The sequence below is a fragment of the Neoarius graeffei genome, chromosome 6 (genome assembly GCF_027579695.1).
Source record: "Neoarius graeffei isolate fNeoGra1 chromosome 6, fNeoGra1.pri, whole genome shotgun sequence".
Taxonomy (NCBI): domain Eukaryota; kingdom Metazoa; phylum Chordata; class Actinopteri; order Siluriformes; family Ariidae; genus Neoarius; species Neoarius graeffei.
Window position 1 is genome coordinate 17,406,845 of NC_083574.1, and position 12,182 is coordinate 17,419,026.

Below are 12,182 nucleotides of genomic sequence, written 5' to 3' on the forward strand. Positions count from 1 at the left end.
GCTAACCCCCCAAAAATCCATTTTAACTCCAGCTTGTAATGCAACAAAACAGGACAAACACCAAGGGGGATTAATACTTTTGCAAGGCACTGTATGATGTATTGTTGTCTGTCCAATCCAAGCTCAATACTAGATTTCCAATTCTTCGTTTGCACATGACATCATAGCTAATTACGCATGAGGCTTTGAACCAGAAGTGGGCCATGTTGGAGGATATACACAAACTCACTCAGTGCACGTTTATTGTAGAAGATACAGTATGCTCGAGAAGTTGTTATGCTCAAGAATTAATTTTGTTTCTTCGCTATGCTACTCTGTGTGCTGTAATTGGATGCGGGAACAACTCCGTCGGAGACAAGGAGACTTATAAGTTATATAGAATTCCAGCAATTATAAATAATCAAGGAGAAAAAACAAGAGAGTTGTTCACGGAGTGTAGCTGTCAATGGCTGTCCAACATAAACCGGGCTGATCTAAGCGATGAGAAAGCAAAAACCACACGAGTCTGCAGTGAACATTCTATCAATGATAAGTGCTATGAACTACTTATTAAAGAAAGATCGCAATCTATAAGAAATATTGGATCGTTTAATAGCCTGGTCGTGCAGAAACTCGCCGTGATCATTGAGTGCGTGAGCTGACAATCAAAGGCTTCTATGATCATTTCATTTTAAAACGGGCTGTATATAATTTTTGATGATTTTGCTTTTCCTCTCCATTAGAGAAACCAGCTGATCTCGACAATTTTACAGATCCAGACTGGGCTCCGACACAAAATATGGCCCACAACAAAATCAAAGATGGTACTAAAGCAGGATCTCGAAATGCTAGGCTTACAGAGTGCAGAAAGAAACGCAAAATTATTGAAGAAACTTCCCAAACGATCACAGAGTCAATCGAACAAGATTCATGTCAATCCACTACCTCAAATGCTGCAGCCTCCTCACCCGGTGAGTGCTCTTTTATAACCAAATATGTTGTATAGTGTGTTAGATACCTACATTTTGAAGCAGTCAAAATGATTGTTTGTAAAATAGATTTGAGAAATGACTACAAGCTTCTAAATGTTACCACTCTTACCACTATATATGTATGTATGTATTGTATATCCTCCAATAAGGTGGCGGTCAATGACGCAAGCAGTTCTGGTCAAATGAAGAATACAAGTACAATTTTCAAATATGATTTAATCTCCTCCTTTGTGTCTAGATTAATACCCCTAAAAGGATTTAAACATAAAACACACAATGTATAATGTTTACGGTGACTTTAATCAGGAGAGCACATTCAAAGACATTTAATATCATGATAAATGGACCGACTGCACTGGAACTGAACTCTTTGTTCAAGCTGATGTTTTGGGCTTAACTCAGATGGACAGTGTGTGTGTGTGTGTGTGTGTGTGTGTGTGTGTGTGTGTGTGTGTGGCTGTTGTTCATTTACTCGTGTTGAAGAGGATGTCAGATTTCCACATTTGGATCTGTGAAGCCTTTCTTGCCTTCGTTCACCAGGACAGGTTTTTCCGTCCTTGTGTGCCACACGAGAATCTGCACAAATGTATCACATAATAGAAAGCATCATTAATCCAAGAAACAACCAACCAACAATAACAACAACAGAATGTCATCTGTTCTTGTGCATCTGCAGGGTTTAAACTTTCATGATGTTCACAGCTGTAAGTGTGTGATGTGTCTCTCGAACACTGAATTCTCAGTTCTGTAGTGCACTTGGCTCCACTTCTACTTCTCTCTCTCTCTCAGAGCTCTGAGCAGACGTGTACCAGCTGCAGTCTTTTTCCAAACTGAACACTGTGATAAACAGTGTAGTCAAATGAATGCTTCAGAAAATCAAGATTTAAATTCTGCACCACATCCATCAACGATTTAAAAATGATGGGTAATATATGCACCACCACACTGCATAAAAACTATTATAAGCATGCATCATCATGTTTCCTGATCCCTCCTGGAAGTATGCGCCATCACGCTTCCTCTGAAACACTTGTTATTGTGCTGAGAAATAAGCAGCATAGCGACTGCAGCGTTCGAGCTGAGGAAGTCACTAATAATGTTTGCTTAGATGGAGATGGTCCTTCATCCTGATTATCCATAAAGGATAAGATAAGCCTCGTCTTTCTTCCTTCAGCTTTGCTCACTTGTGAGATGAGCGACTGTGAGCTGATTCTTCCAGCCTTGTACCCACTTAACCAGGCTAAAAGGCTAACTGCGGTGTTTGATTTCTGAGTAGGGGGATTAATTTTGTGTGTGTGTGTGTTTTACAATATGGTAACTCTCTTGCATTTAATAGGTAAATATTTAATATACATAAATGATTAGTATAATTTATATTATTCTGTCCACAGGGCCATCGACAGGGGGGGACAACCGGGTATTTTGTCCCGGCCCAGGCATGAGGGGGGGCCCAGAACTGGTCCCTCATGAAGATGCCATTAATCATTCTGTTTCATTTCAAAATGTGTTGATTTGGGGGAGAAAAATGTGCTATATTTGCATTCAATGAATGATTTCTGGTTCTTTTGCCTTTATTGTCTTCGAAAATAGATTCAAGAACCCACCTACCACCCCTAATGCAGAAATGGTTTGGTCTTTGATTAAGGCGCCAAATAACACGGCACTATTCCATCATAACGCTTCGACAATAAGCGTGCGAGCCCGTTTGCCAACATGCACAAGTCAGGAGCAAAGAAAAGAAAAGAAAAGAAAAGAGAAAAAGAGATGAAAAAACCAAGAGCCTCAGGGGCTCACTGCATAGATATTTTAGAAAAGATTCAGATGATGCAGCAGGTGGTGAAGGCAGTGGGGCAGCTGAGCCAGGTAAGACACAGATAACTTTTTTCCAGCCCCGTAATGTAACCCCAGCACGTGTGATGCACCATTCATAATTATAAAGTAGGGGATAGCAGGGTACACTGAGTGAACACTGAAATGCACAGGGCATTGAATTATTTCATAAACATATCGGTTTAATAACACTGTGTTGCATATATCTCAATGAAGCAAAGAATAGCACATTGGCCCGCAATCATATCCAAATGTTTTAGGCACGCTTGCTGAGCTGCGCTGAGCTGGACTCCGGTTAGCTGAAAGCCCGTGGAACGCTGCCTCTTGTTAATTAAACCTTATTTTGTTGGAAATCATCCCGTGTAGATACGACGGCATGTGAAATTGCCAGCTAGATAGAGTTTAATGTAACGAATGGGCTATAAATGGGGTGTTTTGAGGTTAGTCTGTTGCAAAACATTAAACTTTCGCTTAGACTGGATACTCTTCAAACAATTCCCTTGCTCAAGTGAAAAATGATAGGCCTGTATGAAAAGCGCAATTAATGAAAGTAGCCTAATAAGCCCTAAATGAATAAAACAACCTCTGTTTTATTGTTGTTGCTTACACGTTAAGATTTTGAAATCTTCTCGGTCCAGTTCTATATCCAGGGAACGTTGTAATCCTTTTGGTTTATCCGTAATAAACGTATCAGCCCCCAGGTCAGATAGGCTAATGTTACGTGGTTGGGAGGGTGCCAATTTTTTTTGTAACATTCTAAATCGAGTACGGAAAGGACGTTTATGAAAAACAAGACAAAAAAATACACTGAAAAACTCACTGTACACATCACTAGTGGTGATGCTTCTATGTTCAGATTTTGGGAAAGCCATAACTCCGTAACTCATTGAGGCCCAGTTCCATCCCATAAACAATCATTTTGGTTTATCAACTACCTGCACTCAAACATGTCACAGGAGAGGCTCAATGGGCTGGCTATGCTCTCTATAGAGCTCGAACTTGCAAATAAGCTGGACTTCAATGACCTTATTGACGACTTTGCCACAGCAAAAGTCTGGCGCATTGCATTTCGCACCTGAATAGTTGCAGACTAAGGAAATGTTCAAACTGTAAATATGTTGAAATGTTGAAATAAAATGGTTGACTGTTATAATGGGCTTGGAATACCTGTTATTTAAGGGTTGGAGTGAATGGAGACTGTGAAAAGAGGGGTTGGGTGTGGGTGGTTGCTGTGTGGCGATGTGTGTGCGTGCGTGTGTGTGCGTGGGGGGGCACTCAGATTATTGGGGGGGGGGGGGGGGGGGGGGCCCACTCAGATTATTTTGTCCCAGGCCCAGCCAAAGCTGTCAACGGCCCTGTCTGTCCATATTCACTAGATAAGAGCAATCGCATGCTCTGATTGGCTTCTCTACTACTAGGATATCAGCTCATATACCATGAGTAGAGAAAAACAAAATGGCGGCACGTGTTGCCGAACCAACCGAAGACAAAATAAAAACTCTACTCGAAAACAAAACCCTAAAAAATACAAAAAAAAGAAAGCAACAAAATATGGAATGAAAGTATTTGATGGTAAGAACATATCTTTTTTTTATTTTTCAAGAATTATTATTATTAAAGCATTTTTCACAAATTGCTACGGTCATTTCGCCGGTTTGTTTACATTCTAAGCGGAAATGATTTTGTCGGACATTTTGTATAAAGTTTTTATTTATGCAATTTGCAAAAAGTTAAACTAAAAATGCTCCGTTTCTCAAAATCCAGTGAATGTGGATAGAAAAAAACAGTTATTCCACTTGATCTCGTCGTACATGGCTTATAGCCAACTCAGTGCTATGCACCTCATCGACTATCCGCTCATGTATGACTTGATTTCATGGAATAACTGTTAAATATCTCGCTATTGTATATTTACATTATTTACTTATAGAGTTATAGGGCATATATAATATAATATAATATAATTGTATATAATATAATATAATATAATACATAACATCTAATAACAGGTAGAAACTGGTGAAAATAAAGCACTAGGCAAACAAAGACTCGTTCCTGATTCACACTCACTGGCCACTTTATTAGGAACACCCATCCACCCTTGACAGCAGCACAATGCATAAAATCAAGCAGATACAAATCAAGAGCTTCAGTTAATGTTCACTTCAAACATCAGAATGGGAAAAATTGTGATCTCTGTGACTTTCTTTCACTGTGGCATGGGTGTTGGTATGAGCCAGATGGACTGGTTTGAGTATTTCAGAAATTGCTGATCTCCTGGGGTTTTCACACACAACAGTCTCTAGAGTTTACACAGAATGGTGCGAAAAACAAAAAAACATTGAGTGAGCGACAGTTCTGTGGGTGGAAACGTCTCGTTGATAAGAGAGGTCAGAGGAAAATAGCCAGATTGGTTCGAGCTTCCAGGAAGGATATAGTAACTCATAGTAACTCTTTACAACCCTGGTGAGCAGAAAAGCATCTCAGCATGCAACAGCAGAAGACCACATTGGGTTCCACTCCTACAGCCAAGAACAGGAATCTTAGAATCAAGAACACATTCCTATTAAAGTGGCCGGTGAGTGAATATTTATATGAGGAAGTTTGAAATTCTGAAGTTCGAAATTCTGAAGTTCTGTGGAGGGAAAACCATGAGTTAGGATTCATATTTTTTCCCTACATGCTTTTTTTTTTGCATGAAGTTTTCATGAGCTCAGGTTGTTGGGGTTCACTTTGAAAATCAAAAATGCTAGTGCACAAAGGAATGTAAGAAAACATACCAGAGTAGGCTACTTGATGTCAAGTCTATAATCTGACTTGAATAATTGAATATTTGAAAACTGTACAGTACCAGTCAAAAATTCTGGACAAAGCTTCTAATTCAATGTTTTTCTTTATTTTTATTAATTAAAAGGCACTTCATGTCTCAAAGTGATGATGGATGCCATTTCTCTTTACTTAGTTGAGCAATTCTTGACATAATAAAGATGCCAGATTGCAGGCACTTACGGATGTATGTGCAGAAAGAGATTGAGAAGCAGACGGCAAACTAAGCCAAATTGTGTGATGAGAGATGTAGTTGGTAACCAGGCGAGGGTCGATCGATTATGCAAACAACACAAAGTGGGTGAGGCAAGAGACGAGAGAGAAATACTAGCAGGGGTCAGAATAACGAGATAGCAGGCAGACAATGAAAAGGCTTGGTAGCACTGGTTGGAACATTGAACGATACTTCACAATGAAGGTGTGGAACTGGCATGGTTGTATGGGGAGACTAATGATATGTGTGATGATTGTCAGCTGAGTTCAATAGGCCAGTGACAGAGGGTGCTGTGTGTTCTGGGAGTCCATGTTTGTAGTTTGGTTAGTGACTGTGTTTTCAATGGGGATACTGACAGACCCCCCCCGATTCATCAGACCTCGGGACAATTTTCCACTTCACCTCAGTCCATTGTAAAAGACGTCGGGCCCAGAGAAGGTGGTGGTGTTTCTGGATATTATTTATATCTGGTTTTAACTTGCATTAATGGATGCAGTAATTAACTGTTTTCACAGACGATGGTTTTCTGAAGTGTTCCTGAGCCCATACAGTGATTTCCACTACAGACACGTGTCTGCTTTTAATGCAGTGTCGAGGGCCTGAAGATCACAGGCATCCAATGTGAATTTTCAGCCTTGTCTCTTGCATACAGAGATTTCTCCAGATTCTCTGAATCTTTTAATGATATTATGTACCATAGATGATGTGATCCCCAAATTCTTTGCAATTTTACTTTGAGGAACGTTATTATTAAATTGCTGCACTGTTTACCCACGCAGTCTTTCAAAGACTGGTGAACCCTTCCCCATCTTTACTTCTGAGAGACTCCGCCTCTCTGAGATGCTCTTTTTATACCCAATCATGTTACTGACCTGTTGCCAATTAACCAAATTATTTTTATTATTTTTTCACATTACACAACATTGTTCAGTCTTTTGTTGCCCCGTCCCAACTTTTCTCAAATGTGTTGCTGACATCAAATTCAAAATGAGCATATATTTTTCAAAAAACAATAAAATTTCTCAGTTTAAACATTTGATATGTTGTGTTTGTACTATTTTCAATGAAATACAGGGTTTCCATGATTTGCAAATCATCACATTCTGTTTTTTATTTATGTTTTACACAGTGTCTCAAATTTATAGAATCGGGGTTGTATAAGAAACAAACCCCTGTTGTTTTTGATTACCTTAGTGCAATTAGCAGCTTTCGGTTCCAGGTCGTTGAGAGTGACGAGTTCTCGCAGCAGGCTGCTCTCCTGGTAGCCCCCCTTGACCCCCCGCAGTTTGAAATAGGCTTGTGGTTTGAACAGGATGAGCCGCAAGTTGATGGCGAATCCGGCCATGTCAATAGCAAAAGGCCGGTGAGGATCAAACACTGTTTTCCATCCGTATACCTTACCAGCAGCGTTGACCTTGGGGGACTCGTAGCGCAAACCTCCGACAAAAGCTACGGGCCAGACAGACACCTTACGCGTAGAGCGCATCTGCAGAGACAGAAAGATGAATGTGTTAATCATTGTGTACAGTACACTGATTTAAGGTTTAAAAGTTGAAGGGCTTTCTCACATATTTTTTTCATGGACTCCTCCGGAAATATTTGAACATGAGTCTAGAATGACATTGGTATAAATACTTTTTCAAGGGTTGTCAAATATTCAGAAAAATGGATGAATCACAATCTGTGTAGTTAAATATGACTACTGTATTTTGAGGTAAATTTGACCCTAGTGAAAAAGGTTTACAATTGCAGTATATAGTTCTGCAGGATTTAATACTCTATATGGGTCATTCTAGAATTCAGGGTACATTTCACGTCTCCGAAATAAACCTTTTATTTTCCACAAAATACATTTTTATTGAATCAGCTTTGAACAATAATGCAAATTATGACAAACTTTCACCAATAGCAATGCTTGATGTACATTTTAGACCCAATTTATCCATAAAACATTAACTAAATGACTCCCACCCCTCTCCCCACATTACTGGCTGTCTTCGACTCCTGATTCATACATTCAGCTTGAATAAACATGAAGTGATTCAGTCTAACAATCTGTTTTTAGGGCTTATTCTATTAACTGTTACAAAATCAGCTGCATAGAAAGTCTATTTTCTGTATTATGTGAAATTTCAGTAATAATAATAATAAAAAAATTATCCGTCCCAGTGTTCTTGTCAATTCTGTTAACTCTGTTAAAACCGCATAAAATCCGCAAAGACTTTTAATTATACGCATGACGCCTGCACCGAGAGATGTCACTTCCTCTGGTGGGAAACTTCAGAAAGGCAGTGAGGTATGTTGTGTTTCTTCTTTCATTAATTTGAGCAAAATGTTAAGGATTATACACCAATAGTAGATTAATTATTCGTCAAATTTGTAATTGTGATGTTGGAGTGAATCTCTCGCTCATTTTTGAAAAATAATAATATGATTAAAATCCAGTTTTTAATACATGCCGTGCTGTAGCTAGTTTGAGGTTGACATGTGGGAGTTAAGACACAAAATGGTGGGACACGTCAACTCTGTTACCACCAATTCTGTTAACGGATTGCCCAAATTAATGGCAACAGAGTTGACGATGATGAACAGAGTCAACACTTGAAATGTACCCGCGATTATAGAACAGGCCATAAAGCACTGCCTAAAAGCAGAGCTCCTGATGAACGTATGGACAAATTAAAATATTTGCAAGGCCACAAAATCAACCGGAATAGAATAATAATATTATTGCATACGAACCATCGAATTGTGTAGTGTTGTGTATTTCACGTCAATAAATTACTGCATTGTCTTGTGACCGTGACACCAATAATGAAATATGCATCGCAGTTAAGCATTTACTCCTTTCTTTGACACCGCATGCTATGTGCCAGAAACAACACCATGACATTTATTATGGTGTGACTCTGCTGAGTGATGAGTTCTTTCAAATAAAACAATTGGAACAGAAATCCATGGAGAACTGATGGAGAATGTACGATTTAGCTGAATCGTGGACGGACGAATGGTGTTCCTGATAAAATGTTCAGTGTGTGTCTGTGTGTTTGTTCAGAAACCTTTTATTTATTTATTTTTCCCCCAGACAAAAAAAAATGCTCAAGACTCAGGTCTTGCTCTCTAAACCATTTTCTCCCTAATGGCTGAAGAGAACAGCTTGTTCACAGAGCCTAGTAGAGACATCCAGACAGTCTGTGTGCCCTGATCTCTGAGGGCTGGTGAGACAGACAGACCTCACAGACAGATAAAGTGGCACGGCTGGACGTAAGTAGGTATCAGACTGAGAAAGAAAAAGAGTCACTCTTTCCTCCTTGCTTGCTTACTTCATCCATTGTGTGCTACACAACACAAGTGGTTCGCATCATGAAGAGAATCAGGGTAATGAATGGTGAAAGTAGCGCTCGGGGCATGCCGTTGTCCTAGGCTTGAATGCACTCCCTTAGCCAGACGTACCTGAAAGCTTTTTGAAAAGAAGTGAGAAACTGCTACATTGTTATTTTATTTCATTTTATTTTATTTTTGCTTCAGTGTCAGTATTATAAATGCAATGGCTGGCTCACATCCCACAACTACTTATCTGTAATTCTGTAATCTCTTTCTCATTACCTTAACTGTGCAAGGATCATTTTGCAATTCATTTGGCAACTGTACTTGGCACCAAGTATCATTCCAAAATAAAAAGAAAAACCTCTCTCATATATTTCATCGAGTATAGCTATATACAGTCTCAGAGGAATGCTGGCAGCGGCAGCCTGGCCTAGTTTATTGTACAGCAGCACTTTTCCTGTTTTGGCTTTCCTTAAAGCTGCGCTTGCTTTCTGCTCTGTTGGACAGGCGAGAGATGAGAGAGACCTGATGAGGCAGAGCTGCACTTCTGAAGATGGGAGAGTCTAAAGGGAGATTCACGTATAGTTGAATGCTATCGGCTTGTCTGACAGAGCGAGCTGGGGATTGTGCTGATGTCAAAGAGGCAGCGATGGAGTGAACTCTGAAGACAGTCATCAGAAACAGACTAGCTGATGAGGTCATGGTATATGGCTCCGACTCCCAGTTCGAATCTGATAGTGTAGCTTTTTTATCCTGACTACAAATTGATGAAAGATGGACGGCATTGCTGAATAATGACACTGCCACAGCAACAGAGAGCTGTTCTACTTTGATTTTCATGAAGATTGAGGTCGAAAGCTTAGGACTTCATCAAAAGAAATGTCCTTTGGGGATGAGAGAATGATGGGAGAACTGCTGACTGAATTTTGAGTCTTTAAGTCTTGGGAACATATTCAAAAACCATACACTTTAACTTCACATCTGATGCATTCCACTTAAAAAAAAAAAAACCTATATGGAAATGTATAGTGCCTTGCAAAAGTATCCCCCCCCTTGGCATTTTTCGGGTTTTCTTGCCTCACAACCTGGAATTAAAATGAATTGTTTGAGGGTTTGCATCATTTCATTTACAGAACATCCCTATAACTTTGAAGATGTGATTTTTTTTTATTGTGGCGCAAACAACAAGTAGGACAAAATAACAGAAAACTTCAACATGCATAACTATTCACCACCCTAATGTCAGTACTTTGTAGAGCCACCTTTTGCGGCAATTATAGCTGCAAGTCGCTTGTAACTACATGTAACTCAGAGGGACAGACAGAGAGAGGGGGGAGGGGGAGAAAAAGAGAATGAGAGAGAAAACACAGGTTGTTAGGTATGCCCAATGTCACCTGATGAGTAGGAACAGTATACATTTTGCACTGAGCACAAGCAGGGACTCTGGCAAAACTAACTATTACAGCATAACTAAAAGGGGAGAGCCAGAAGGTAACACAGTTTCTATGAGCTTGCCACATTTAGCCACTGGGATTTTTGCCCATTCCTCAAGGCAAAACTGCTCCAGCTCCTTCAAGTTAGATGGGTTCCACTGGTGAACAGCAATCTTCAAGTCTGACCACAGATTCTCAATTGGATTGAGGCCTGGGCTTTGACAAGACCATTCCAACACATTTAAATGTTTCCCTTTAAACCACTCCAGTGTAGCTTTCGCAGTATATTTAGGATCATTGTCCTGCTGGAACGTGAACCTTCATCCCAGTCTCAAACCTCTGGCCGACTCAAACAAGTTTTCCTCCAGAACTGCCCTGTATTTAGTGCCATCCATCTTTCCTTCAGTCCTGACCAGCTTTCCTGTCCCTGCAGATGAAAAATATCCCCACAGCATGATGCTGCCACCACCATGCTTCACTGTAGGAATGGCGTCCTCAGGGTGTTGGGTTTGCGCCACACATGGCATTTTCCATGATGGCCAAAAAGATCAATTTTAGTCTCATTTGACCAGAGAATCTTCTTCCATGTGTTTGGAGAGTCTGCCACATGCTGCTGGGCAAACTCCATACGTGTTTTCTTAAGCCATGACTTTTTTCTGGCCACTCTTCCATAAAGCTCTACTCTGTGGAGTGTACAGCTTATTTTTAGTCCTATGGACAGATACTCCAGCCTCTGCTATGCAACTCTGCAGCTCCTTCAGGGTTACCTTTGGTCTCTGTGCTGCCTCTGCCCTCCTTGCCCGGTCCATGAATTGTGGTGGGTGGCCATCTCTTGGCAGGTTTGTTGTGGTACCATGTTCTTTCCTTTTGATGATGATGGATTTGATGGTGCTCTGGGGGATCATCAAAGATTTGGATATTTTTTTATAACCCAACCCTGACTTGTACTTCTCAACAACTTTGTCCCTGACTTGTTTGGAGAGCTTCTTAGTTTTCATCAGAGGTGGAAAAACCCGGGTGCAGAAAGTAAAAACCCTGCCACATTTTTGCTCCAGCCAATTCAATGAACCAGCTGATCCTAATTAACACATCCCCTAAGCCAGATTGATGAGCTAATTGGTGAAATCACCTGTGTTGAGAGCACAGGCAGAAGGAAAACCTAAGCAGGACTTTTACTTTGTCAATCCAGTTTTTCCACCTCTGGTTTTCATGGTGTTGTTTGGTTAGTGGTGCCTCTGGGGCCTTTCAGAAAAGGTGTATATATACTGACAGATCATGTGACACTTAGATTGCACACAGATGGACTTCATTTCACTAATTATGTGACTTCTGAAGTGAATTGGTTGCACCAGAACTTTTTAGGGGCTTCATAGCAAAGGGGGTGAATACATATGCACACGCCAATTTTCAGTTTTTTTATTTGTAAAAATTTTACAATTTTTTTTCTCATTTCACTTCATCAACTTAGACTATTTTGTGCAGATCCATTACATAAAATTCAGATTAAAAAAAAAGATATTTAGATTACAGGTTGTAATGTAACAAAATAGGTAAAAAGCCAAGGGAGGTGAATATTTCTGC

At 40.0% G+C, this 12,182-nt stretch overlaps 1 protein-coding gene across 1 annotated transcript in view; it reads right to left on the reverse strand.

Annotated features, from left to right (window-relative positions):
- Nucleotides 1–1,460: 1,460 nt before the first annotated feature.
- b3gat1a (beta-1,3-glucuronyltransferase 1 (glucuronosyltransferase P) a) overlaps nucleotides 1,461–12,182 on the reverse strand; it is a 57,360-nt gene continuing 46,638 nt past the window's right edge. The window contains exons 3-4 of the mRNA XM_060922859.1: nucleotides 7,031–7,327; nucleotides 1,461–1,547 (exon numbers count right to left, since the gene is read on the reverse strand). Of these exons, the coding sequence (XP_060778842.1) occupies nucleotides 1,461–1,547; nucleotides 7,031–7,327 (384 nt within the window). The remainder of the gene's footprint in view (nucleotides 1,548–7,030; nucleotides 7,328–12,182) is intronic.